At 63.4% G+C, this 27,527-nt stretch overlaps 2 protein-coding genes across 9 annotated transcripts in view; one reads left to right on the top strand and one right to left on the bottom strand.

Annotated features, from left to right (window-relative positions):
- CROCC2 (ciliary rootlet coiled-coil, rootletin family member 2) overlaps nucleotides 1–11,242 on the bottom strand; it is a 69,243-nt gene extending 58,001 nt beyond the window's left edge. For 6 of the 8 annotated variants that reach the window (XM_010803941.4, XM_010803943.4, XM_010803942.4 and 3 more), the window contains exon 1: nucleotides 10,975–11,242. In XM_010803941.4, the coding sequence (XP_010802243.1) occupies nucleotides 10,975–11,052 (78 nt within the window). In that variant the 5' untranslated portion in view covers nucleotides 11,053–11,242. The remainder of the gene's footprint in view (nucleotides 1–10,974) is intronic. The other 2 variants (XM_010803938.4, XM_010803939.4) reach the window with 1 other exon arrangement.
- A 5,483-nt stretch (nucleotides 11,243–16,725) lies between these two features.
- Nucleotides 16,726–25,749, top strand: MAB21L4 (mab-21 like 4). The gene is made up of 5 exons (XM_010803937.4): nucleotides 16,726–18,145; nucleotides 21,255–21,480; nucleotides 22,579–22,732; nucleotides 23,198–23,554; nucleotides 24,273–25,749. Exons 1-5 carry the CDS (start codon nucleotides 17,662–17,664, stop codon nucleotides 24,363–24,365), a joined length of 1,314 nt encoding a protein of 437 aa, XP_010802239.1. The 5' UTR covers nucleotides 16,726–17,661; the 3' UTR covers nucleotides 24,366–25,749.
- The last annotated feature ends 1,778 nt before the right edge of the window (nucleotides 25,750–27,527 follow it).

Raw genomic sequence — 27,527 nt, 5'->3', positions numbered from 1 at the left:
AGGGCCCCGGAGTGAGGACCCCGGAGTGAGGACCCCGGAGTGAGGGCCCCGGACTGAGGGCCCTGGACTGAGGGTCCTGGAGTGAGCCCCTGGAGTGAGACCGTGGAGTGAGACCCTGGAGTGAGACCCTGGAGTGAGGACCCCGGAGTGAGGACCTCGGAGTGAGTCCCTGGAGTGAGACCCTGGAGTGAGGGCCCCGGAGTGAGGACCCCGGAGTGAGGACCCCGGAGTGAGGGCCCTGGACTGAGGGCCCTGGAGTGAGCCCCTGCAGTGAGCCCCTGGAGTGAGACCGTGGAGTGAGACCCTGGAGTGAGACCCTGGAGTGAGGACCCCGGAGTGAGGACCTCGGAGTGAGTCCCTGGAGTGAGTCCCTGGAGTGAGGGCCCCGGAGTGAGGACCCCGGAGTGAGACCCCGGAGTGAGGACCCCAGAGTGAGGACCCCAGAGTGAGGAGCCCGGAGTGAGGACCCCGGAGTGAGACCCCAGAGTGAGACCCTGGAGTGAGGAGCCCGGAGTGAGGAGCCCGGAGTGAGACCCCGGAGTGAGGAGCCCGGAGTGAGGACCCTGGAGTGAGGACCCTGGAGTGAGACCCTGGAGTGAGGAGCCTGGAGTGAGGACCCTGGAGTGAGGAGCCTGGGGTGAGGACCCTGGAGTGAGGAGCCTGCAGTGAGGAGCCTGGGGTGAGATCCTGGAGTGAGGACCCTGGAGTGAGGAGCCTGGGGTGAGGACCCTGGAGTGAGGAGCCTGCAGTGAGGACCCTGGAGTGAGATCCTGGAGTGAGGACCCTGGAGTGAGGAGCCTGGGGTGAGGACCCTGGAGTGAGGAGCCTGCAGTGAGGACCCTGGAGTGAGATCCTGGAGTGAGGACCCTGGAGTGAGGAGCCTGGAGTGAGACCCTGGAGTGAGGAGCCCGGAGTGAGGACCCAGGGGTGAGGAGGCAGCTCCCCCTCCCCTGCTGTGGGCACTGCCTCCCCTGGGCAGCACCTTCGCTGCACCTCTCAGCATGACCGGTGTGTGGTAAGCACCCTCCCTGGGCTGAGAGAGGGGAGGAGATGCGGGCAGCCCCTTCCGGGCCCAGCCAGGGAGGGGGCGCCAAGACCACCAAGACCTGCCCGGTCCTCCAGGAAGGCAAGGCCGCAGGCAGGCGCTGAGCCGCGGTCCTCCCTGAGGGGTCACGTCCAGGAAGCCTCCTCCTAGGCCAGGAAGGCCCCGGCCCGAGGCCCCCCTCCCCGCGCCCTCCCTGCGCTAACGGGAAAGAGCCGCGGCACAGGCTTGACTCATTCCTAACAGTTACAGAGGGTCACTTATTAGCCGGGGCGTCCCCGGAGGAGCTGGGGGCGTAATGGGTTCCAGCTGCGGCCGGGTGCCTGCGATGGGCCGCGGCCCAGATGGAGCCGCTGCGGGGGTGCGCGGAGGCCCTCAGGCCGCCCCCTCCCCCACCCCCAGCGCCCCTCCCCCTCCCCGCCCCTCCCCCCAACCCCTGCAGAAACCCCGGGGGCGGCAGGGAGGGGCCCCAAGTTGGAGGGACGTCCAGCCAGGGCGTGCCCCTGGGCCTGCGCTTGGCTTGGACCCCTCGGTCAGCCACCTCCTTGCCCTCGGGAGACCCCGCGACTCCACCTACAGTTCTGTGGGCCGGGGGCCACCTCCGGGTTTTGGTCTGTCCCCGGGGTAGGCTGTCCTCCTGTGACCTGGAGTGCACTGGGAAAGTTCCAGAAGGCCCCTGGCAGCAATCTCAGCGGTCAGAGAGGACAGCAGGGCTGGGCCTCAGCCTCCCAGAAGACCCCAGACCCGCCGTAGAGCTTGCCCATGTGCCCAGGGCCTTCTCCCCGTCAGCTCAGCCTGCCTCTGAGGACCCCGGGAGGACACAGCCTCCGTGTGACGCCACCAGCAGGAGACCCAGTGGGACGGCCACCTCTTGATTCCTCACTGCCACCCTCCGCGTGCGGCTGTATGGACGGGGAGGGCCTCCAGCCCGAGGATCATGGGCTTCCCGTCCGCCCACCCGAGGTCAAGGGGAACTCCCCTCTAGAGATGGGCAGGGTCCCTGCTGTGCCCCGGCCAGCTCGCTGCCCAGCCCAGGCCCGTCACCTGCCGTCGTGAGCCTTGTGCTCTCAGCTTTGAAAATGGGGGGAGGGGGGTCCCAGGGACCCGGGGGCTGCGGCTCCGTGGAGGGTGGGGGTTGCTTCCCTGGGACCCCAATTTTCACAGACTTGAGGGGGCTCGGAGGCAGATGCTGCTGAAGAACAGAGAGGGAGGTCAGGCAGAGCAGGCTCACTGTCCCCGTTGCTGGTGCCCAGCCTCGGGCCCCGAGGGCCCCCTCTGAATCGGGGGTCTGCACAGGCACACAGGTCCACAGAGATGGGGGGACTTGCAAAAGGAGCCCCGCGCTTCCGGGGGCGGTGAGGCTGCTGCACACCCAGAGCCGGGCTAGGGAGACCCCTGGGTGGGCCAAGGTGGGTCCAGAAGGGCCCAGTGGTGAGGCAGGGAGGGCGGCCAGAAGCCCCGTCGGGTCACCCTGCGAGAGCGGGAGAGCGGCGGGGACCTCGGATCAGCCCGGACAGAGGCAGTCTCGGGGGCAGGAGCCCGGTGAGTGAGGGTGTCCGACGGTGGCTGCCCGGCCTGCCGGCGGGGTTAGCGGCGGCGGAGCTGCAACAGCGCCACCGTGTGGCCGCGAGGGGTGCTGCAGAAGCTGTGGCTGCCCCCGCTCTGGGAAGGAGGCTGGGACCCCCACCCCCAGAGCAGCGGGAATGGAGGGGCTCCCTTGTCTGTGGACAAAAGGGTGAAGCGAGAAGCGCGGCGCTCCTTCAGGGTTCTCAGCACATTTATATGTGTTGTCTCCACCTGAGAAGGCAGCTCAGGGTCGCGCATCTACAACAGCAGTGGTGGTGTCAGGACCTGCCCTGGACGCCCCGCCCCCCCGCCCCCCGCAGCGGCCAGGAGGCAGGACTCCGCAGGCATGCTGGCCTGGGGTCTCCCCACCTTGGCGGCAGGGGAACAGGGACAGTCTGGGGCCACCCCAGCCCGCTCTCCTTCTCTGCCCCTGCCCCTCCCTCCTCTTCTGCCCCGGGCACTCCCACGGGGCCCCCTGCACCCCAGGGCTGGGCACAGCCTGAAGAACACACCCGAGGATGGGGCGTCCAGTCAAATCCAGCCCCGGACGTCGGCTTGCCCTCCTTCTGTGGCTTGGCTTGCGGCACAGAGGGCCCTGTGCCCGGGTGGCCACCTGCCAGGCTGCACTTCCTTAGGAGAAAGAGCCTCTCTGTGTCCGGGATAACACCTGGCCCCGCCATGCTGCGTCTCAGGACCGCCCGGTCCTGGTCTCTGGGGCCCTGGGCACCACCCCAGGAGCTGAGTCAGTAGTGTGGTCCTCAAGAGGAACAATGGGGCAGTCCTTGCCAGGCCTGAAACCAGGCACTGAGAAGGTGGGGGACAGCATTTCGTTCACCTCTGCACCCACACCCCCAGCCCCCAGCCCCATCAGCGCTTGGCACGTAAGCAGGCTCGTCGGACACGGGTCAGCACCAGGATGACTGAAAACCAAGTCCACAGTCTGAATCACTGACTGAAGGGACGCGGGTCCAGGACGCTGGGGAGGCCAGCGTCCGGCCGGTCCTGGCTGCTCCCGTGTCCCGGTGCCCACACAGGCTTCCTGGAGCAGGTGGCACACGGTGCCCACACAGGCTTCCTGGAGCAGGTGGCATTTGAGTTGGACCTTGAAGGGTAAGAGTCCACCAGCCAGATGGGACTCTGATCAGGAGTCCGGGAAGAGGCAGAGGCAGCGATGTGGGCATCCAGTCTGTGTCTGTGCGGGGCGGGGGGCGGAGGATGCGGGGATACAGGAGAGGTGGCTGGTGGCTTGAACTTCTGCTGAGGACTGTGGGGCCCCATCCTCATTTCTGAGCCAGGAAGGGGGACGTGGCCCGTCTGATGAGTGCAGCGACCCTGGCTGCCGTCCACACAAGGCTTGGCCACACCCTGGCACTCTCAGATCCTTCCAGCTCTTGTCCCATGCATGGGCCCTCCCTCACCCAGACTCTGGGAAGCCCCCAGACCACCCGTCTCCCCCTCGTACAGATGGGGACCCTGTGGCAGAGACAGAGGCAGAACACAGACCCCATCACTGCCCCCCCGACCCCCTGCTGGCACCGCCTCCTTTCCCCTGGAGCCTTTCCCTTCCTCCCCTCCCCCTCAGCACCCCCCCAACTTTGGAATCTTAAACCAAAAATGAAATGGAGGACGCAGGAGGGCGCTGGGAGCCAGCACTCACTTTGCAGTGTCTAGAACAGCCATCAGACTGTGACGTGCCTACTGAGGACAGAAGACCCTCGGGGGCGGTGGACCAGACGGACTGGCACTCCGGAGGTGGGCGGTGGGGCCACCCGCATGAGGGTGGGTCCTCTCCGTTTGCAAGGTCAGCGACAGAGCACTTTGAAGATGCCTTGGGCTGGAACGACCCTCTGAACAGGGTTGGGTTCTCAGCTACCATCATTTTAAAAACAGTAAGCAACCCAACGGGTCAAACACCCAGGAGCAATTGTAGTAGTAAAACGTGCCAGGCCTCTCCATTGAGAATGACACTGAGTAAAATTGGCAGAAACATAAATGGAAGAACGGGTTCTGTCTGTGAATTGGAAGACTCGAGCCCCCTCAAATTGATCTATAGATTCAATGAAATCCGAGTCCAAACTCCAGCAATGTTTTTAGCTTGTAGAAATTAACAAACTGATTCGAAAATGCATATGGAAAAATGTGAAAATGTTAGTCACTCAGTTGTGTTCAACTCTTTGCAATCACGTGGACTGTAGCCCTCCAGGTTCCTCTGCCCTTGGGATTTCTCAGGCCAAAATACCGGAGTGAGTAGCCGGTATTGGAGAAATTAACAGACTGATTTGAAAATTCCTATGGGAGAGGCAAAATTATGGAGGGAATCAGGAAGAAGAACAAAGCTTATGCTCCCAGGCGTGGAGACGTGTCACGGATCCACAGTGACGAGGGTAGGGTGGCGTTGGTGTAAGGACCACCCGACCCGTGGAAGAGCGTATATGCACACGCCCAGACGTGTGCACACGCTGGGTGGTGACAGATGACACGCGGGGCCTTGGAAGCTGGTGTGGTTTTCAAAGTGGAGCCAGGTTGCCTGGCTATTCACATAGAAGGGAACGCATGGTGGGCCCCACCTCACGCCACGCAGAGATGGGTTCAGGATAGATTGCGTGTCTAACTGTGAGTGTATCACAATAAAACCTTTAAGAGAAAGCGTGGAAGAACGTCTTTGTGACCTTGGAGTAGGCCCAGTGTGTTTCTTCAATAGGTCATGAGCAGCACGAACCTAAGGGGGAAAGTGGCAGGTGGTGCCTGAACTGCTGCTCAGAAGCACCGTCAGGAGGGCCAAAGGCGCGCAGGAGACATTTGCAGCGCACACGTTCAATAAAGGGCCGCCTCCAGATTACGCGATCAAACCCAGATCAATAATAAGCAGCGAAGGCGCCCCAGAGCACAGCTGGGCACGATGCAGAGCAGACCCCTCGCAGAGGGCGATGCCCACAGGGCCAGGAAACCAGGAGTGCGCTCAGCTCCACTGGTCGCTGGGTCAGTGGCGACCAGAGTCGTATGTGCTCTCCCTGTGCCTGCGTGGTGCTCGGTTGCTCGGTCGTGCCCGACTCTCTGTGACCCCGTGGACTGTAGCCCACCAGGCTCCTCTGCCCTTGGGATTCTCCAGGCAAGGGTACTGGAGTGGGTCGCCATACCCTCCTCCAGGGGATCTTCCTGACCCAGGGATTGAACCCAGGTCTCCTGCGGCTTCTGCACTGCAGGTGGATTCTTTACCCTTGAGCCACCGGCCAAGCCCTGTGATATCCCTGTATGTTCACCATAATGGCTGAATAGGAAAAGGACAGGAAATGCCAAGTGCTGGGGAGGATGTTGAGCTGTGCACTCAGGATGCCTGTATGTTTTTGTGTGCACGCAACACGCCAACCAGAGATGAAAAGGATATCCAGTGAGTTTTCATCACAAAGGCGTTTCCAGAATAGGGGCTTCTGCTCTCACTGCCACACTTTGAGGATGATGACTTTTCCAACCGGCCGCCTGTCCACCACGCCCACCCACCCGCTCAACTGTCTACCACCATTTGTATGACGGTACCCACACGACTATCCCTTTATTCCTTCGTCCGCTAATCCTGAGCTCAGCAGACTCCATCTGCAGGCCAGATTCAGGCCTGCCAGTTGTTCGTAAGTAAACTTTCTGGGAAAATCACCCCACCCATTTGCACACACACTGTCCATGGCTGTCTTCATGCTCTAACGTCAGAGGTGAGCTGTTGCTACAGAAACCTCATGATTTCCAAAGCCTATATATATATTTACCTAGAAATGAAGTTTATTTAATTGCTGGATAGAGAGTGGAGGGGTGGGCAGGCAGGGAATTGCTTTACGAAATGCTCCTGTGGAGAGTGGAGGAGCAGACTTGGTGCCTCGGTGATGTGGGGTCCAGCCCCATGACCGTCACCTGCCAGCCTTGGTTCCCCCCTCCCTCAAGGAAATTCCTACCTCACTGGTGGTGAGTTGGGGGGGCATGGGATACAGGTGATGAGAACCATATGGCCACAGGACTGGAAAAGGTCAGTTTTCATTTCAATCACAAAGGCAATGCCAAAGAATGATCAAACTACCGCACAATTGCACTCATTTCACACACCAGCAAAGTAATGCTCAAAATCTGTCAAGCTAGGCTTCAACACTATGTGAACTGAGAACCTCCAGATATTCAAGCTGGATTTAGAAAAGGCAGACGAACCAAAGATCAAATTGCCAACATCCATTGGGTCATAGAAAAAGCAAGGGAATTCCAGAAGAACATCTACTGCTTCACTGACTATGCTAAAGCCTCTGATTGTGTGAATCACAACAAACTGTGGAAAATTCTTGGAGAGATGGGAATACCGGAGCCACCTGACCTGCCTCCTGAGAAACCTGTATGCAGGTCAAGAAGCACCAGTTAGAACTGGACATGGAACAACAGACTGGTTCTAAATTTGGAAAGGAGTATGTCAGGGCTGTATATTGTCACCCTGCTTATTTAACTTCTATGCAGAGTACATCATGTGAAATGCCAGACTGGATGAAGGACAAGCTGGAATCAAGATTGCTGGGAGAAATATCAGTAACCTTAGATATGCAGATGATACCACTCTAACGGCAGAAAGTGAAGAGGAACTAAAGAGCCTCTTGATGAGGGTGAAAGAGGAGAGTGAAAAAGCTGGCTTAAAACTCAATATTCAAAAAACTAAGATCATGGCATCTGGTCCCATCACTTCATGGCAAATAGAAGGGGAAAAAGTGGAAAGAGTGACAGATTTTATATTCTTGGGCTCCAAAATCACGGCAGACAGTGACTGAAGCCATGAAATTAAAAGACGCGTGCTCCTTGGAAGGAAAGTTGTGACAAACCTAGACACATATTAAAAAGCAGAGACATCACTTTCCAATAAAGGTCAGTCTAAAAGCTATGGTTTTTCCCATAGTCATGTATGGATATGAGAGTTGGACCATAAAGAAGGCTGAGTGCCAAAGAATTGATGCTTTTGAACTGTGGTGTTAGAGAAGACTCTTGAGAGTCCCTTGGACTGCAAGGAGATCCAACCAGTCCATCTTAAGGGAAATCAGTTCTGAATATTCATTGGAAGCACTGATGATGAAGCTGAAGCTCCAGTACTTTGGCCACCTGCTACAAAGAGCCAATTCATTGGAAAAGACTCTGATGCTGGGAAAGATTGGAGGCGGGAGGAGAAGGGGAAGACAGAGGATGAGATGGTTGGATGGCATCATCGACTCAGTGAACATGAATTTGAGCAAGTTCCAGGAGTTGGTGAAGGACCAGGAAGCCTGGCGTGCTGCAGTCCATGGGGTCCCAAAGAGTCGGACACGACTTAGTGACAGAACAACACTAACTAAGTAGGTCAACCAAACGCAGGGCAACAAATATTGCCTGATTGCACCCGGATGAGGCCCTAGAGCAGTGCCATCCGTAGTGATAGAAAACGGGACGGGCACCAGGGCCGGGGGTGGGTGGGGAGTCAGTGTTAATGGGAGCAGAGCTCAGTCTGGGGAGATGAAAAACTCCTGGAGACGCTGGTGGTGGTGCTTGCACGATGTGAGTGGACTTAATGCCATTGAACTGTGCGCTTTAAAGCGGTGAAAATGGTAAACTTTGTGTGTATATAATTTACCACCATTTTTTTTTCTGGAGAAGGCAATGGCAACCCCCTCCAGTATTCTTGCCTGGAAAATCCCACGGACAGAGGAGCCTGGTGGGCTACAGTCCATGGGGTCGCAAAGAGTTGAACGTGACTGAGCATGCACACACACGTATATATAATTTACTACAGTTTTTTAAGTAAAATTTTTTTTAAAAAACAAAGAAGACTAAATCACTAAAGAAGAGCTAAACACATGTCTCAAAAATTGAGAAGAACAACAATCCAAAGAACTGAAAAGCTAAGGAAGAATAAATACACAAATCAATGAAACAGAAGACAAACACCATAAAGGGCACCCACAGCCAGCAGTATCAGCAATGAAAACTGTCGATCGGGGGTGACTTACTCATCCGGGCCTGCCAGGGACTCGCTTGAACTTCACCCCAAAGTCCTGGGTCCCCAGGGACTCCTGGGTCTCAAACCCCCGGCACCGAGGGGCGGGAGATTGCCCTGCCTCGGACTTTCAGGCTTCAGAACGACAGCGAGAGGAAGTTAGGAACAACTTCGGGCAGCAAACTTGAAAACTGACATATAATGGACAAGTTCTTAGAAAACACCACGACTCAAAACGTAGTGCAAAAGAAAGAGTCTGAACCTTTCTGAAACTTCTGACGGAATTGGGTCTAGAATCACAGATCTTCCTCCCCAGGGCTCCTCTGTCCGTCGGCCGGCTTTGTCCACCTGCTCTGGTCCAGACCCTCAGAGAGTCCAGCTCTGAGTGTGGGTGGGGGGCTGGAAGGGGCTCAGGGAGAAGCTGGGGTGGGCAGCGGCTCTGGCTGCAGCGAGCGGGTGTCTGGGGCTCTGGGGGCGGGGGAGCCCCTTCAGGTCTTGTCCCACGCATGTGAGCCCCGTCCCCAGGCGGCGCCTTGCCTGGGCCCCTCGGTTTCTGTCTGCAGCCAGAGGGCTGGAGGAGCCATCTCTCCTGCCATCTGTCTGGGCCGCCTGTCTGGGTGCCTTTGGCGCCCGCCCGCCCGTCTGCTCGCCCACGAGTAATTGCCCTGAGATCTCAATCACTGCCATGCAGATGACAGGTGCTGGCGGGCGGGCTGTGCACACCTGCCAGGGCTCCCCACGGCTTTCAGATGAGAGCGTCCCGTGGGCAGAGGGAGCTGGGCAGCCTCATGTGCCACGCACCGCTGCCCACTGCTGGACGTGGGCACCATCCTGTGTTTCTCCCTCAAACCAGCATGTAGCCACGGCGACTTCAGCTCTCAAGCTCTACTTTCCTGGACTCCCAAGGGGTGATAGGTTCCCCCTCCCAGTGAGGGGCTGCCTGCCTGGGGAACGGGGGTGTGAGCCGCCCTGCCTCCCCCACCCCGCCCCTGCCTGGTTGCCAGCTCTCAGCGCGTCGGAGCACTGGCCTCACGGAGCCAGGCAGACAGTCCACCAGGGCCAGTGCGCTCGCCTTGTGCATCAGCTGATTCAAATATCCTGCCGTTGCCCCTGCCCGTCCCGGGTGTGCACACACGGCCCCACTGTGTGATCTAATCATCAGCACAGCTGTGGGCCGGGACTCTTCCCTGGGGACCCGTCACCCCCTACAGCATAGTTCTGAGCTTCTAGTCACTGGGTTAATAAACGGCTGAGTGAGCTGGTTCCCAGGGGTTCACTGAGATCCCGGGGGTGAGGCAGGGTAGGGACGGGCTGGCTGTAGAGGCTGGAGCCAGGTGACAGCGGGGGTCGGGGTGCGGGGCTCTTAAGGGGCTGGGATGGCAGGGCTGGGCACTGGGCTGCAGGTCTGGAGTGAAGGGGGGGCGTCAGGGGTGACGCCCAGGTGCTGTGATTTTTGTCACCCAGGTGGGGGCCATAAAGGGAGACAGAACCAGGACTTCTGGGCCTCACAGAACAGACCCTAGAGCAGACCACACCCACAGCTGGGCCCACAGCTCTCCAGGAAGGCCCGCTGACTCCCACACTTTGCCACCAAGGCAGCAGTGAGCCAGACTGTTGGGGTGGGAGGGTCCTCCATCTCCCCCACCCCCAGTGTGCAGGCAGCTGGCCCGGGGCGCAGAGAAGGGGGCTGGCTGCCCGAGTTCATACAGCACAGATCGGGGGGCTGGGGCTAGGCTCAGGTCCCCAGCCTCCAGTTCAGACTCTCCCCAGGCTCTGTCCTATTGGAGTCTGCACGTGTGTGCACCTGTGTGTGTGCTCGTGTGTCTGTATGTGCGCCTGCGTGTGTGCTTGTGTGTCTGTGTGTGCGCCTGTGTGTGTGCTCGTGTGTGTGTGCACCTGCGTGTGTGCTCGTGTGTGTGTGTCCGTGTGTTCCTGTGTGTATGTGTGCCTGTGTCTGTGTGTGTGCTCGTGTGTCTGTGTGTGCGCCTGTGTGTGTGCTCATGTGTCTGTGTGTGCACCTGCGTGTGTGCTCGTGTGTGTGTGTCTGTGTGTTCCTGTGTGTGTGTGTGTGTGCTTGTGTCTCTGTGTGTGCTCGTGTCTGTGTGTGCACCTGTGTGTGCTCGTGTGTGTGTGTACACCTGTGTGTGCTTGTGTCTGTGTGTGCAGCTGTGTGTACGCTCGTGTATGTGTGCGTGTGTGTTCCTGTGTGTGTGTGTGTATCTGGGCACGCACTCACTCTATGTCTGCGCTGACCACGTGAGCACGTGGAAAGTACCCCTTGCAGCTGGGGAGGTGTGGCCCTTCTGTGCAGGGTCCCTTGCCTCCCAAGGGGCCTTCAGCCCCTGTGCCCAGGAGGGTGCTGGAGGGCGGCCACAGCACTGACCTTGATCACGGCGTCCAGCCCCAGCCGGGACCGCTCGGCGGAGTCCCCGTTGCCTGGCTCACTGGAGGCAGAACTCATCACGGGCTGGTGCACAGGACCCAAGAGAAAGCAGGGGCTCTGCGGCCCGAGACTCTCCTCCTGGACCCTGGCCGGGCCGGGACCTGCGTTTGTGTACCGGCCCTACACCCCGGCAGCACCTGGCTTCTCTGTCCTGGACGCCCAGCTGCCCCTCTGAGTTGGCAGGACAGTGTGGCTGACTGAACCCATAGGCGTTGCTGCAGCAACCAGGACGCAGAGGGCTTGGTTTCCCTGGAAACAGGAGGGCGGCTCTGTTGCCATGGGGACCAAGGAACGCTGTTGTCCGGTAGTCGATTCCCTGGAGACCTGGAGACGCCCTGGGTGACGCTGTCTACCTGAGTGACCACATGGGGGAGGGGCTGGCCTCTCCCCCAGACCCCCACCCATGCAGGGAAGGGCCCTAGCCCTCCGCTGGGCAGTTGCTTGGGGGCCACACAGCAGGTGGGGAAGGCGTGCAGACCGCCAGTCCCTCCTGAGTGAGGATCGTAAACCATGGCATATTCCAAGCCTTTGCAAAGGGACTAGAGTTCAGTGGTGTGAGGCCTGTAACGAGTGGGCAGACTGAGCCTGCAGGGGGACCGGGGAGCCCTGGGTGTGTCTTCTGGAGGCTGGTCCCCTGGAGCCCTTCGGGGGACCTGCCCCGGGGTCGTGCGTGTCCCACTTGCCATGGGCGGTCCACCGCTCCCTCCCCCGCACCTTCCCGGGGCCACACGAGCACGGGCAGCAGCTGACCCGTCAGGAGTGGTGATGGGTGAGGCCAGGAGCAGGGGCTCAGGCCTGCTTCTGCCCCCAGGGAGGGGGCTCGGGGGCTTGGAGGGCGTGACCCTGCCCTCCGGGGAGGGTTCCTACCTGGGGGCTCAACATGGGGTGCTCAGGCAGGGGGAGGACGGGGGCTGCAGAGGTGGGTGTGACCGTCTGTGCAGACTACTCGGACGAGTCCAGACCAGACTTCACGGTCAGAAATGAGCCCAGCTGGTGAGCCTGGGTGGCTGGGGTTGTTCCTGCCCGTGCCCCGCCCCGCCTGACGCCCACCCCGGCCTGTTCTGCCCACTTGAAGCCTCGTGGTGGAGCAGAGCATGCAGAGGTCTGCGGTCCTCGCCCCCCCAGCGTCCTCTCTTTGGAGACACCTCTCTGGCTCCAGTGGCCATCCCCTCAGGGCTCACAAGGGCCCCGTGGGCACCACCCAGGGCTTCCCTGCCTGGCGTCCATGCTGTGGCTTTAACCCGGGGCCATCAGTGGACCAGCAGGGCCCTCAGGTGGGGCTCAGCCCAGGGCCTGGGCACTGCCCCCAAGGAACGCTCCGGACCGAGTGGAGGGTGTTGTGGAGGTGCTCAGCATGTGGGCCCTGTGGGATGCGCCGGGGGCAGCGTGGGGTCGGGGAGGACCACAGCTGTCCTGACTCGCACACGCGGACCCAGCACCTCCCCCGGGCACTTGGAGGGAGTCCCCGGGCACTGAGGGCCGTGCTGTGGCCTTGGCTACCTCCCCCGGCCCAGCCCGCGGCCACCCTGGCCCTGTGCGCTGTTCCCCCGTGGAAGCAGGGGCCTCACTGCATTCTCCTCGGCTCACACTGCGTCTGTGGCGACAGGTCGCCCACAGACTCCCCAGGGACAGTGCAGAGCCCCAGCCTCGCTGGGCCCATGAGTGGACGGGAACCACGAGGGGCAGGGAAGCAGAGGCAGAGCTGGCTGGCCTTGCCTGGCCCCGGGGGCCCCAGCATTTACCACCCTTGACCTAGACCCGTCCCGAGAGGATGGGACCTCAAACTCTCAGCGAAGCGCTGACTCCCCTGTGCTCAGGCCACTTCAGGCCCTGGGCAGCCGTGCAGCTGGTGGGGGCGTGCCAGCTGTGGATATGACGCGCAGCCCTGATGTGTCCTCTGAAGGAGAGTCACAGCAGCCCTGGGGAGGGCGGGCGTCCCTGTCCCACCCTCGCGGCCTCCAGGCTGGCTCTGCTGTGATCGGCCAGGATCTGACTGGCTGGGCTCCTCCGTGACCCTGGGCCCCGGGTCTCGGGCCTCCTCCCACCCCAGGCAGGCGAGTGCGGGATGGCCGGGGACTGCTCACGGCAGGAGTGGCTCCCCTGGCGGCTGGGACTCCGCTGAACCCGGTCTGCGGCCTCTGGGGCTGTGTCCCCTGCAGGTGCTGGACAGAAGCTGCCCTGAGAACCCTGCTGTGGCACCAAAATGCAGCCGAGTCCTGGACACTGGGGCACAGGCTTGGGCACGAGCCGGAACAGCTGACCCTCCGCTCTGAGTCGGTGCCTCCGGCCAGCCCGGCCCTCCGTCCACGCTTAAGGCTGTGGGTGACGCACTGCGGGATTGGGGTACTTGTGGGAGGTTCAGGCTCAGGGGCACTGCCTGCCAGCCTCTCGGGGTCGCCCCGAGTGGCCCCGGACCCGTGCACCGTGGGAGATGGGCCTCAACCCTCCCGTCTCTGTGCAGCATGGGGGACCTCCCGTGACATGCAGGCCACTGCCCAGAGACCACGGGGGACTACCAGCCCTGGTTTTCTGAGGGGTGTCCAGCCAGGGGGAGGCCCCAGGAGCAGGGCCCGGCTGTGTTCATCCACTCAGAGGGCTGCCCGAGGGCGCTGCTGTGGGCAGGCTTGGGGGCTGGTCTTGGGGAAGGGGAGTAGGAGTGACTTGTGGCCTCGCCTTCCGACACCCGCGCTCATGGGCGGCGCAAGGAGACAGCCAGCTTTCTGCTACCTTTTTGTCACAACAAAAACACACTGAAAAGAAAAACAAGAACGACCCACACCCGCCTGCAGACCCGGAAGCAAATGCTTCCCCCGCCCCTGCGGCCCGGCACCTTCAGGAGAGAGCTGGTCGACTCCTGGGTCGGGCTGTGCCGATGACGCCGCGCCTAGGGGAGGGCTCGGAGGAGGAAATGGCCACCCGCTCCAGCGCTCTTGACTGGAAACCCCGCGGGCGGAGAAGCCTGGCGGGCCACAGTCCACGCAGTCACAAAGAGTCGGATGCGAGTGAGCGACCGATACACGCTGGGGAGGGCTGTGGGCTGCGGGCTGGCCCTGGGCTGACTGACCGGCCTGGATGGGAGCTGGGCCGCCCTGGGCTACCCCGATGGCGGTCTTCCGCTCCCTGGGCCTGAGAGGGCATCTGCCCGGGCCCCTGTCTCACCTGCTGCTCCCCGCACCGTGATGGGCCCGCGGAGCCCCTCCTCTCCCCACAGGCCTTACCCACCCCTGTCCATCCGTGCCTGCCCGGCTCCCTTCCCGCCTGGGACACCTTCATGGGTCAGCTGTCCACTGCCCGCTTGGTGGGGCGGGGGTTACCTTCCTGGGGACCGTTGCTGGTCACCTGCACGCCTGCTTCTCCTTGAGGGGTCCCAGTGTCCACAAGCACCCAGACGGCTCACCCCCTCAGGGCTCTGCAGCCCCCGCTGGACGGACGGACAGAGCCTCACACCCCAGCCTCACCCCTGCACCCGCTCGCACGGGCCTCTTGAGGCTCCTTCCGGACATGACGGCCTCCCCGGCTTCTCCATGAGCCTCAGGTTCAATTGGCCTGGCACCCCCTTGCACACCCAGTCCTGCGTGTTCCCTCGTGCTCACGCCAGAGCTGGGTAGCCTAGGAGGAGAGGCTGCAGCCAGGCAGCTGGCTGGCTCCTGGGGGCTGTTGGCTGCCCCTCCGCCCACTGTGCCCCTCCCGGCTACCCGCAGAGCCTCTGAGGCCGACGGGTGGTCAGGGGGACAGTGCCGGGGCCGCGGGCACCAGGGGTGGTGGCAGATCCTGCCACAGCATGGGGGATGCATTCAGGAGACCAGGCTCAGCCTTGAGGGCAGGGCACCCCTGCACGTGTCTGCCATCCAGTCAGGTGGTGGCCGGTGATACAGGGTGTGGCGTGAATGGGCTGGAGCCGTGGGCATGTAGAGGAGGCAGGCCACGCCGGGTGAGGACGGGGACCAGAGCCCGGGTCTGATCCCGGCCATTCAGAGGCTGTCCAGGGTGACTGCTAGCGGTGTGCTTCGGGGGGCCTGGCTTCCCTTCTCTGCAAGCCCCTGGCCACCTGGGCTGTCCATCACCTGTGCTGAGCCCGTGTCGGGGCCGCCGTTCAGGAGCCTGTTCGGGGGGACGCGTGCCCCTTCCAGCGCGCGTGGGAATTCCTGAAATATGTGCTCCCTCGCTGAGTTTCACTGAGAGGCGGAAGCAACGCAAACACGCGGGCTGAACTGCCCTGCACCTCCCGCCCGCGGGGAGCTTATCAAACCCGCTGGGGCGCTGAGCATGCCTACTCCCCTGGCTCCCGTGCCTCTGCGCTGGGGTCTGTGGGTCGCTGGTCCCGGGGTCTGAGGCCTGTCGGGTGGGCACCCACTCCCCTCTCGTCTCTCCCTGCAGGGAGCTCACGTCCAGCTTCCCGGGACGTCTGCCCCATGGGCCCACAATCCCTCTTGTTGCCCAAGTGCCCGCTGTGTGAGCGCCTCTGGCCGCCGGCAGCCACCCTGGGTGGGGGAGCACGCTGAGGATGCCTGGTGGGGGTGTTGTCAGGGGCTGTCAGGGGACCAGCCTGCCTAAGCCGCTCGAGGGGACACAGGAGTGGTCAGGGGTCAGGCAGGCAGGGGCTGAGGCTTGGCCAGAGATGGAGGAGAAGGTTCCTGGGAGCGTGGACACAGGGATGACACCAGAGAGGCTCCTGGTCAGGTTTGTCTCCTGGAGGGCCAGCCCCGACAGCTCAGAGCCAGGGACCAGAGGCCTGGGGAGAGGTGGGCTGGGGTGGACAGTCTGCGGGGAGTGGGGGAGCAGATCCAGGACTCGCTGGGCAGAAGCGGGACTCCCCTGAGACCGGAGCGGGGCGGGGGGAGCCCTCTGCGGGAGGTTGGAGATGCACGTTGAGTTTGCTGGGTCCGAGGGGTCTGCCAGACCCTGGGGCACATCGGCCTGGCTGTGGGGTGCCAGGAGCAGGGGCACCAGCAAAGGGTGAGGATGGGCACGGGGAGGGTGAGGAGCGTGCACAGCCAGCCTCCGGCCCTTCAGAGCTGCTGACCAGGAGCGGTGCTCCAGGGACGGCAGGGGCTGGTGACCCGGGCGGGGAGGGCCCCTGCCCCAGGGTCCTCAGGGCGCAGAGCCCAAGGCAGCCCGTTGGGCATGGCATGGGCCTTCCCTTTGGCTCAAAGCTCTTGGCACTTTGGGTAGACAGGCGTCGCCAGGTCTCTGGGGCGAATTCAGGAGAGTGGTGAGATTCGTGGGAGGGTGACGCTGGAGCAATGTGAGAATCCTTGAGTCACAGACGGTGGCTCCAGATGCAGGCAGGACCCCGTGCCGAGGGTCAGGTCAGGGCAGAAGGGCCCCAGTGCGTCTCCCTGCAGCTGAGCATCCTCCTGGCAGGCAGATGAGCAGGGCACCAGGAGGGCTGCTAACAGTGAGGGCTTGAGCCCCCGGAGCTGCCCTGGGCTAACTGGGCTAACCGCGGAGGGCAGGGCCAGCTGGGCTGAGGACGCGGATCTGCCTTCTGTTGACTATCACGAGCTGCCTTGTGAGGTGGTGGGCTCCTCATCCCGGGAGGTGTGGACGCGGAGACACCCCGCAGGGGCTGCAGCTTCTTAGGCGGGTTTCCAAGCCCCAGGAATGGAGTGCTTGATGCCGGTCCTGCCTGCAGCGTTGAAGTGTGCACAGCTCCCTGGGTGTCTCAGGCGGGGGCGGGGCAGGGCTCCCCTGGAGCGCAGCAAGGGCAGCGTCTCCAGATGCCTGGCCGGGGGAGGGCCCCGTGTTCACGGTTTGCAGACCTTGCGGTGGCTGAACACAGATGCACGGCCAGCCTGGCGGGGCCCGGGGTCAGCAGGGCATTTCCCGAGGCTGGCTGGGATTTGTGAAGTGGCAGGCGGGGCTGGACTGTGCTGGAGTGGGCGGCAGGGCGAGGCTTCCCAGGACGGCCAGGCTGGCCCAGGGAGGCACTCTCTGGAACCAGGCTGGGTCCAGCACCAGGCCCGGGGGTGATGACTCCTCTCAGGCTGAAGGGCAGGCGGGTGGGAGGTGGGCCCCTCAGGGGTCTGAGGGCCTGGGGCTCGGCGCCGGGGCTGGACACATGCCCTGCAGGGGGAGGAGGCAGGGGGTTTGGGCTCCCTGCTTTATGCGGGCACAGGTGCCTGATGGGGGTGGTGTCTGGGTTGCCATGGAAACATAGCCTCGCAGCCTGGCCCTCAGAGAGAGGCTGCTGGGTGGTGGAAGCTGCAGTGGACAGCTCCCACTGAGGGGTCGGCGCGGCCTTCGGCCTGCTCACCTCTCATCTGAGCAGCGGGGATGGCCCGCGTCCCACCTGTGGCTGCTGTGACGGGCATAAGGGTGGAAAGGGGGTGCCCGGGACAGGACAGCACGGGGTGGGGGGACCGGGCCCAGAGGGGCAAAGTCCCAAGCCTGGACGCCCTTGGGCCTGAGCCGTGGAGCCGCGGTGGCGGGAGGGAAGCCAGGCCCCGCCCGCCCGCGACGTTCCTAATTGCTGATGCCTGACTCACCCTCACTTCAAAGCCGGGGCCCCATTCAGCTATTTAGCTGCTGCACCCCGCCCGCCCGCCCGCCAGTCGCTGGTGGGAGCCGGGCCGCTTGCAGCAGGCACCTCCTCCCAGCCCGTTCCCGCGGGCTGTGCCCGCAGCCATGGCCGTGCAGGTGCCCCTGTGGCACCACTACCTGCAAGCCCTGCGCTCGCGGGCGGCGTCCCGGGCACAGGAGCACCAGCGCACGGAGGACGTGGTGCTCACCCTGCTGGAGCGGGCGCACGCCCTGGACCCCCGCTTCCTCGTGGACTATTCCCGGGACCTGGAGGCCTTCCAGTTTGCCCTGCGCTCCTCAGAGGGCCCGCTGGACGTGGAGGTGCCCCTGTGGGTGGACGCCGAGGCCCTGGTGATTGAGCAGATGGGGGCCGCCGAAGCGGGGGACGGCCTGGGGTGCTGCCGCCTGGGCCTCCCCAAGGAAGCAGCCGGCCTGGAGCGCTGGAAGGCAGACGACGTCTTCGAGGCCTCCCCGGAGGGCAGCGCCGGGTGCTGCGGCCACATCGTGCCCAGCAAGGTCCTGAGGGTCCTCAAGGACCTGCTGGTGGCGGCCGTCGTGTACTGCAAGCACCACGGCCTCATCACGCCAGGTGCGGGCGAGCGTGCTCCACATGCGTGTGCAAGGGTGTGCGTGTGTGTAATGTGGGACTGTGGGGTCTGAGGGCATGTGTGCGCACATGTGTGGGTGTGTGTGTAAGTGAGGGATGGCAGGCCCGTGAATGCATGTGTAAGCACACGTGTGTAAGTGTGGGATGACGTGGTGTGGAGTGCATGTGTGTGTGTGTAAGCGTGGGATAGCAGGATTGTGAGTGCATGTGTGAACACACGTGTGTGAGTGCACACATGTGTGAACACACATGCAAGCGTGGGATAGCAGGATGGTGAGTGCATGTGTGAACACGTGTGTGTGTGCATGAAACTGTAGGATCATGAGTGCATGTGTGTGTGTAAGCGTGGGATAGCAGGATTGTGGGTGCATGTGTGAACACATATGCAAGCGTGGGATAGCAGGATGGTGAGAACGTGTGTGAACACATGTGTGTGTGAGTGCACACATGTACGAACACGTATGCAAGCGTGGGGTAGCAGGATGGTGAGTGCATGTGTGTGTATAAGTGTGAAACTGTAGGATCATGAGTGCATTGTGTGTGTAAGTGTGAGATAGCAAGTTCATGAGTGCACGTGTGAGCGCAAATGTGGGTGTGTAAGTGCATGCATGTGTGATCGTGTGTGTGTGTGTGTGCAAGTGTGGGACTGTGGGATCATAAGTGCATGTGTGCACACGCGTGAAGGGGTGTGTGTGCCGGTGCACACAGGCCTGTTTCTATGTACGCTGGTGTCCTGGCCCTGGGCAGGTTCTGTGGTGGGGAACTGTCCGGTGAGCAGGCTCTGGCCTCAGCGTCTCCCTGGTTGCCCTGGTGATGTGATCTGATGGGTGGGGGCCATGGGCGGCACTCCTGACAGGCCCAGAAGTTGTGGGCCCCCTTCCAGCAGGCGCTGCCTGGACCTCACGGGCGCTGGAAGGACAGCCCAGCACGGCGGGGGCCCTGGGTGGTGAAGTGCCTCCTCCAGGGGGCAGGGCCGAGGGGCAAGGCCTGGGAACCAAGACAGGCTGCACGGCTGCCCCAGGAGGGGACAGGACGAGGCGCCTGTGGCTGTCGTCTGGAGTCCTCTTGGCCCCACATCAGCGAGTGGGATGGCAGCCACCCGAGGGGTGCTGACCTGTCCCGGGCAGCCCAGCGTACGGAGCTCAGGTCTGACCGCACGTCCAGGCTCAGGTCCTGCAGGTTCCGGGGGAGCCGGGCGTCTGTCTGCAAGCCGACGTGAGGACTCTGAGCCCACAGGGGGAGGCTGTCCACCTGGCCCCCACAGGGCTGCTGCAGGCTGATGGCAGACGCGCCCCACTGGGTGGCCGCAGCCTGTCGAGGGCGCTCCTAAGCTCAGCCCCGCCCGCGTCTTGTCCGGTCCCCTCCGAGCTTCACAGTGACCGCCTCACCTGCAGGGCTCTCTCTGCCCAGTGGCCAGGCCCCTCCTTCCCACCCGCGCTTCCTGCTGCAGGAAATTCCAGGCGTTGCTTCTGACACTTGCCTTAAAAGGGAAGCGGCAGCCCAGGCTCAGGGGTTCAGGCCGCCCCCACCCTGGGAACCGGTGAGACCGGGCAGGCTGAGGCGGGGAGTGCCAGGGACTGTGGGTGCGGCTGGCTGCCTTCCAAGCCACCTTTCTGTGAACAAAGGCAGATAAGGAAGTGAAACTGCCCAGGTGTCTGCATGACAGGGGCCTCCAACCACGCTGAATGGGAGGGGCTGGGGGTCCCTGAGCCCTTTCCCCTCTCAGCTGGTGGGGAGACAGCCCTGCAGGGGACGGAGTGGCCCCAGTGGTAGGGCTGGGACCTGCTCTGGGCGGGGTCCCAGAGGTGGCCCAAGAGCTGCCCTGCCGGACATTGTGGGGGACGGGTCTTCGTACAGGGGTGGGGAGCACGTGGGCTCTTCCCGGAACCCCGGGGCCATGGGAGGCCCGGGGCGGGCAGTGCAGAGTGGGCTCACCAGCGGCGAGACCGTCCTCCAGGGCATGTGCTGGGGACTCCCTTTGGGACCTGATGACCCGCCCTCTGGGCCCCAGCTGGCCGGCCCCTGGCCTCTGGCCTGGCACCCTCTCTGGGCAGCACTGGGAGGGCAGGGAAGACCCCTCCTCACCCAGGCCGCACACAGAGCCCCTCCTGCTGCCCTGAGAGTACCTGCTCTCTCCGGGGTGTGTATGTGTTTGGGGTAAGGTGCATGGAACGTCCCCTCCTGGTGGTCTGGGGCGCTTTCCAGGGCTAGACTGGGCCCCTTGGGGTCTGGGGAGGAGGCGGGGAGTGGGAAGCAGGTCAGCTAGAATGTGCAGCAGGAGGCAGGCTCCGGTGCCAGGCCGGCATGTCTGGTGGGGTCCAGGGCCTCCTCCTGGATGAGGCTGTGCCCAGCCAGCTCCTCACCACCCTGGCTGCAGGGCCACTGGGCGCTCACTCAGGCCTGGCCCTTCCTGGACGGGTGTCACGGGTGGAGCCTGGAGGGGGCTCTTGGGTCACGCAGGGGCGCAGGGGTGGGAACTGGGGAGCAGGCGGGCCTGATCAGGGGATATCCAGCTACAGCCAGGCCCCCTCGGGCTCTGGAGCTGGAATGCCACAGAAGCTGCCCCCACCCTCTGGAGGACCCGCAGGGGCTACAGGCTGCGGGGAGGGTGGGACCGACTTCCAGCAGCCCAGGGTGTCCCTAGCAGAGGGGCTGCTATGACCCGCCGGCCCGGGGTTAGGGGCCCACGGGTCCAGGAAAGGGGTGCTGAGGCAGCCAGGGACTGAGGGGGCACTGGGTGTCCCAGGGCGTGGGGCTCAGCCTTAAAATCAGCCTCTTCGAGCCAAGGGTTAGGAACCTCCAGACCCCAGGGACCTGGCGGCCTAAACAACAGAAGCACATTTCCTCGTGCTCTGGAGGCTGAGGTCCCAGGTCCCAGGTCACGGTGTCCGCGGCCTGGTCTCCCTGGGGGCGCCCCTGGACTAGAGATCCGCCCCCCGCCCCGGGTGCTCCTGTGGGCTTTTCCCTGAGCAGACCCCTGACGTCTGTTCCGTGAGCAGGTCTCACTGGGTCAGGGCTGCCCGAGGCACGGGGGTTGGGGTTCGGAGGCCGGCCTGAGAGAGGGGCTGGCTTAGCAGGTGGCCCATTGCAGGCTCCCTGAGCGCGGACAGCCTGAGGGAGGAGCAGCTCGGCCTGTCCCTGCGGGTGTCCAGCGGCTGGAGGACGCTCCACTTCAACATGGTGCCCGTGGTGCGGAAGAGGCTCAGGGTGCCTGCCCTGGAGGGGGCCCAGCTGGTGCCAGGGTTCCCTGAGGGCGCCCTGCGAGGGATCGTCCGCCAGGAGGTGGCCCTGGTGCCGGCCGGCGCTGAGCTCTGGAGGTAGGATGCACTCGGGTGTGCGGGGCCTCGGGGAGCCGGCGGGAGGGGCGGCCCATCACCCCTCTGCTCCCCACTGCGGGCAGGGATCCTGCAGAGTCCCCTGCCCACCTCTGCCCTGGGCTCCTGAACAGCGCTGCCGTTCCTAGGGCCTCAGGGATCCCACCAGACTGCTTGCCCCCCGCTGCCAGCTCCTGGCGCTGGGGACAGGGAGGTGCCTTCTGTCCCACTGGGGAGGGGGCGCTGTCAGGCACCTGAGGGGGGACTCGGAACTCTGGGGGGCTGTCCTGGGTGGCCTTCTCTGTCACCCCACCCAGCACCTTCCCTTCAGGTGGGACAGTGGCGAGGGTCGGGGGGCTGATCTGGGGCCGCAGGGCAGCGGGGAGGCCCCTTGCGGGAGGGCGGTCAGTGTCCGAGGAGAGGCATTGGCCCTGGGCTCTGCCTTTCCCAGACGTGCATCCCCCACCGTGAGGGAGGGGACAGCTCCTACTTGGGCCGTCCAGCTGCAGGCCCTCCCACCCAGCCCTGGAGCTCCCACAGCCCCACCTTGGGTCCTGGGTCCCCCTCCAGGAGCCTGTGCTCAGGAAGGGTGGCCCGTCCTGCAGGGGAGGGGAGCCCCCCTCAGTGTCTGTGAGGGGAGGTGGGGGCATGGGGCTGTGGCTGAGCTCCCCTCAAACTCAGGGCTGGGGACTGTGTCCCATCCTGATCTGACCTGGCCTGGAGTGGAGACGTCACCCTGACTGAGCAGGGGGCTTCACCTGGCCCCTGCCCGCCCACACAGAGCCACTGCTTCACCCCTGGTGGGTCACGGTGGCATCTTCCTGTCCACACGAAGAGGGCCGGACGTGCCTGGGGGCACTCAGCCACCCCCCACATCCTGGGTCTGAGCTTCTATCTGGAAATGGGACGTTCCGCCCCCGAGGGCCCATCAGGGGTGGGTCCTGAAAAGCGCAGGGGCCTGCGAGCACCAGGCCAGCCCCTGTGTGGCCTGGCCATCCCGTGGGGCTCAGAAGGCCACCGAGGCGGGGACCGTCCTTTCTGAGCAGGTGCCTGGAGGCCTGGGCGGCTCCGGTGCTGACCGCCCACGTTGATGGGCTCCAGGGTCTCCACTGACTACCTGCTCACCAGGCTGCTGGGGGCGCTGGGCTGCCTCCGGGGCCACCGCCTAGACAGCCTGTCCATCCTCGACCGGGTCAACTGTGAGAGCTGGCGGGACGGTGGTCGGAGCCCAGGCCTGACCTTTGGCCACTTGAAGGTTTGTGGTCCCCGCGTGGCCTCTCCCGGGCCCGTGTGAAGGGGGAGCGGCTAGGCTGGGGTCCTTGGGGGGCGTGCGGCAGGGCGCCAAGTGGCAGGAAGGGCCCCTGGCTGGGGGCTCGGGTGCGGGAGGAGGAAGTGCTGGGGGGAGGGGGGCAGATAAGTCTATTCTGGTGGCTTTCAGATGGATTCAGGCATCCTGGACTCACAGATGAGGGCAGGGACGATGTCACCGGGCAGGGCATTTTGTGTAGGGCTGCAGGGCATCAGTAGGAGTTCGTGCAGGACGGGGCACGTGGGAAAGGCCCAGAGGATGGTGGGAGCCTCAGAAGCCCCTGAGCTTGATGCCAGGGAGAAAGAGGGGCGTCAGGGTGGGGGCCGCTGGGACGCCCAGGGAGGCACAGAGGCTGGGGCAGGCGTGGGCAGGTGGGGCCTCCTCGGGGTGGGCTGACCTGATGCCCCGCAGATGGTGCTCCTGTGGGCCGCCGCGCTCTTCCCCGCGCCCGAGGACTGGGCAGAGCTTCAGGGCGCCGTGTACCGCCCCCTGGTGGTGCTGCTCTGCTGCCTGGCCACCAGGAACCTGCCGCACTTCCTGCACCCCGAGCGGAACCTGCTGCAGGACACGGGCCTGGACCTGGGCGCCCTCTACCAGCGCGTCGAGCGCTTCGCCAGCCAGCCCGAGGCCGCCCTGCGCATCCACGCCACCCACCTGGGCCGCAGCCCCCCGCCGCGCGTGGGCAGCGGGCTCCGGGCGCTCCTGCAGCTGCCCGCCGGCGAGCCTGCCTACTGGGCCACTGCCTACTTCGATGTCCTGCTGGACAAGGTGGGCGCAAAGGCTGGGGGGCCCGGCAGGTGTGGGGTCATGGTGGGTGGGGAGGGACCCCTGTTGTGTGGCCCCTGGTCAGGAGCCAAGGAAGGTGGGGCAGGTCAGTCCTTGCTGGGGCAGTGCAGCAGGAGCGTCAAGCCATGAAAGTCCCCAGCTGCCAGGGACCTCAAGGGCCAAGGGCCCATCTCGGAACCAGGCCATCTGAGCCTGCCCCCGGTGCCCCCTGAACTACCCCCAAACCCACACTGGGCAAATGCTAAGAGCCCCGCCTGCCCCCCGGGCTCCGTTCCTTGTGAGAAAGTGTGGCTACCCCAGGCCTGCTGGGGACAGCTTCCTGCTGCTTCCCTGGACTCGGGGGTCCCTCGGCCAGCCCACGTCCGGGTGTGTCCGCCGGCTGCCCCACCTTGAGCCCCCAGGCTCCACCGGCTCTGCTAGGTCTCCCCTCCCCCTCCACAGAGCCCCTCCAGCTCCTGTCCAGGTCTCACCCCACCTTGAGAGCCCACACGGGCTCCTTCCAGGGTGCGTGGGGTGGGGCGGCAGTGCACCCGGGGGGCTTCCCTGTGTCAGGCCCGTCCAGGGAAGGGCCCGGGAGAGAGGACCCCAGGTGTGTCCACCCTCAGGGAGGATTGCACAGGTGAAGACCCGGAGGGAGAGACCCAGGGAGCGCCCGACGGCCCCAACGGCCCGTGACCCCGCTGTCCCGCCCCGCCTGCAGTTTCAGGCCTTCAACATCCAGGACGAGCAGCGGGTCTCAGCCATGCAGAGCGTCTTCCTGAAGACCAAGACCCTGGGTGCCGAGGAGCGCTGAGCGGGGTGCCCGGCTCACTGCCCTCTGCCGGCGGCACCGCCCACAGAGGCTCCGGGAATGTTTGGAGGAGGGAACGGGCTTCGCCTGGAGTGGATTTGGGGGTGGAGGGCCTTGTCCCCAGGGCCCACCCGCGCCTGTCCAGGGGCAGCCCTGTGGGCATCTAAGTGTGCTAGACAGTGGGTCTCGGAGGCCCCGGGGTGAAGGTGCTGTGCGCTCCGTGTGCCGAGCCCAATGTGTGATGTCATCAAGGCCAAAAGCTGAGAGTCCTCGGGGGACCGGGAGCTCGTCTGCACCTGCTGCTCCAGGGGGCAGAGCCTCTGAATCTGCCTTGAATCTGCTAGAGCACTGCTTGTGTCTACGGGGGCTGGGACTGCCTGCTTTCTGGACACTCGAAGTGGACAAGCTTGTGTGCATACACCCTTCTCTGTCCCTGTGAACGACCCCTGCCCGCCCCCAGTCCTCACCTGCTCGTTCATGAGGGAGCCACCCGCAGCCCCCCGCCAGCGGCACTGTGGCAGAAGCACCCCTGCCAGGTGAGGGGGCTTCTCCCGGCAGATGGCGCCCCCGTCCCTGCTCATCTCAGCTCTCTGGTGTTTCCACCTCCCGTCAGCGCACTGCCGGCGGCCTGTAGCCCCTCCCCCTGCAGGGCTGCCCACCCTCTGGGTGCCCCGGCCAGCAGGCATTCTGCAGTCTTCACTCTGCCTCCCAGCGACGTGACTCCTAAGTTCTGAGCCACAGCCCATGCCCCAGGTTCTGAGAAGGTGGTTGCAAACCCCAGTGAGTCCATGTGGCAGCCACCTCCCTGGACCTCCTCTGGAAAGTGGTCATGTGCACGCTGCGGAGGGGATACGTGGGCCTCTCTGAAGGCCGTGGGACCCGGGGCCTGAGCTGACGCTAATGGGAGGGGACACGGAATGCCCCCAGGCCCATCCCGCGCCCTGCCGCGAGGCAGGCAGCTGCAGAAGGTGTTAGCTTGGTCCAACCTGATTCGTGAGGGGTGCAGTGTCCTGGCCCACCCTGTGTCATTTCTCTGATGTTGGGGTGGACGCAGGGGGCTGTACTTAGCAGGGGTAAGAGCTACAGCTGCAGGAAAGACCAAGGGGAAGACATAACCACCGACTGCCACGGCCAAGAGTCCGGCAGAACGTCCCGAAGGCCAGTGTCAGGACTCAGCGCCACTGTCGGAGACCCAGGCTCACAGGATGACCTCAGCGCAGAGGTCAAAATGAGGCTCTGAGAATGGGGGCTCTGCACACCTGCGGGGCAGGGGCTGTTTGGGAAACCTCTGCACCTTCCTCTTACTTTTGCTGCGAACCTAAAACTGCTCTAGAAAGGGGTCTAAAGACAAATTAGAAAATAAAAATCTCCGTTGGATCATGGTGAACGGCAGGGGATTACATAAACAGAGCCAGGTCACACGCGGCAAGCCAGGTGCTGCGCTGTGGCTCCCTTCAGCGGGGCAGACGGCACGGCCTCGGGGTCCGGCGCCTACCTAGCGGGGACTGCCCCGTTTCCAACACCACGAGGGAGGAGCTCACAGCAGCCTGCGGTCACATGGGAGACGCACCGGTGTCGCATGGCATTGCCCCAGACTGGCGCTCACCCCCCTGCTCGTGTCCCACCGTAAGCCTGATGGAGCTTCATCGTCCGGACGACCTGTAGGAAGTCACGCGGGTTCACTGTGTGGTGACGTCCCTCGAATACACCTGGCGGCATGGGCTGGCAGTTCTGTGCATGCTTGCTAGTGCCCTTCACTCCAAAGGGCGGGGAAGTGACACTGGGCAAAATGCGGGTGAGGCCTCTACACTGAAAACTAAGTCCAGTTTTTCGAGACCTACATTAACCTTCATGAATGGGAGTTTGTAATTTTTTAATGTTTCCATTCATCTTGGTACATTTTTTGTTGTTCAGTCGCTCAGTCCTGTCTGACTCTTTGCGACCCCATGGACCGCAGCACACTAGGCCTCCCTGTCCATCACCAACTCCAGAGTTCACCCAAACTCACATGCATCGAGTCGGTGATGCCATCCAGCCATCTCATCCTCTGTCGTCCCCTTCTCCTCCTGCCCCCAATCCCTCCCAGCATCAGGGCCTTTTCCAGTGAGTCAGCTCTTCACATCAGGTGGCCAAAGTATTGGAGCTTCAGCTTCAATAGATACGTAGATTTACTGCAATTCCTACCAAAATTCCAATACGCTATTCTGAGGAAAGAGACAAGCTGACTAAGATGTATATGATTTCAAGACTTATGATAAAGCTGACGTACTGAAGACGGTGCGGTGTGGACACAGGAGAGATAAGCTCATTAATGCATGGGCGCAGAGGCAGACCTTCACCTCTGGTCAGTTGGAAAAGGGGCCACGCCAACCAGACAGGAAGGAAAGTCTGTTCAACAAACATTGGAAGGATTGGGTGTCCTCTGGATAAACGTGAACCTCGACCCCTTCCCCACTGCACCCACAGGGTCACCGAGAGGGGGTTATAACCTCAACAGAGAGCTGACACCACAGGGCTTCGGAAGAAAACCTGGGACGAGGTCGTCAGGACCTCCAAATGGACAGGACTTTCCCGGGGAGGAGCCGAGCAGCACAGACCGTGAAGGACACCCGGGAAGAAAGGGGACTTGAGCTCCAGGGTTTCAGGGCCTCTGCCTCTGAGCCCCTGTGCTGACTGTAGCCGCCCTGTGGCAGGATCTGGATCAGCCCGTTGGTGCCAGCTCCCCTGGTAGCTGAGAGTGCCGCAGGCTGCAGGCCTCGGGTCAGCTCAGGGCCCTACCCAGGGCCCACAGCTGTGCCCAGCGCCCACCTGCTGAGCCACAGGGGCGGAGCCAGGCCCACGCCAGCCCTCCCCTAGACTCAGGGCTGCCGGGGGACAAGTGCCCATCTCGACAAGAGCGGGACCCGGGAGCCTGCCTCCTGCAGGCTCTTAGGTCTAGTGAGGACCGGGACACATGGATGTGGCCATGACCGCCAGCAGCACACTCTGGTCGGGCCTGGCCGGACCCTTCTTAGGAAGGAGAGATGAGGGAGCTGGGCCCAGGCAGACTCCCAGGGAGGGGCAGGGGCTAGGGGCAGGGGGTCGGGGGAGCCGGGCCGGGGCTGGGGCAGGGGGTCGGGGGAGCCGGGCCGGGGCTGGGGCAGGGGGTCGGGGGAGCCGGGCCGG

The sequence above is a fragment of the Bos taurus genome, chromosome 3 (genome assembly GCF_002263795.3).
Source record: "Bos taurus isolate L1 Dominette 01449 registration number 42190680 breed Hereford chromosome 3, ARS-UCD2.0, whole genome shotgun sequence".
NCBI lineage: Eukaryota > Metazoa > Chordata > Mammalia > Artiodactyla > Bovidae > Bos > Bos taurus.
This window is presented reverse-complemented; position numbering and strand designations above follow the sequence as displayed.

What these genes read in the sequence shown, in the direction of transcription:
- MAB21L4 (XM_010803937.4), top strand. Translation starts at nt 17,662, where the DNA reads ATGGCCGTGCAGGTGCCCCTGTGGCACCACTACCTGCAAGCCCTGCGC. An exon ending in CCACGGCCTCATCACGCCAG is followed by an intron (nt 18,146 to 21,254) that starts GTGCGGGCGAGC and finishes GGCCCATTGCAG; the next exon opens with GCTCCCTGAGCGCGGACAGC. An exon ending in GCCGGCGCTGAGCTCTGGAG is followed by an intron (nt 21,481 to 22,578) that starts GTAGGATGCACT and finishes GATGGGCTCCAG; the next exon opens with GGTCTCCACTGACTACCTGC.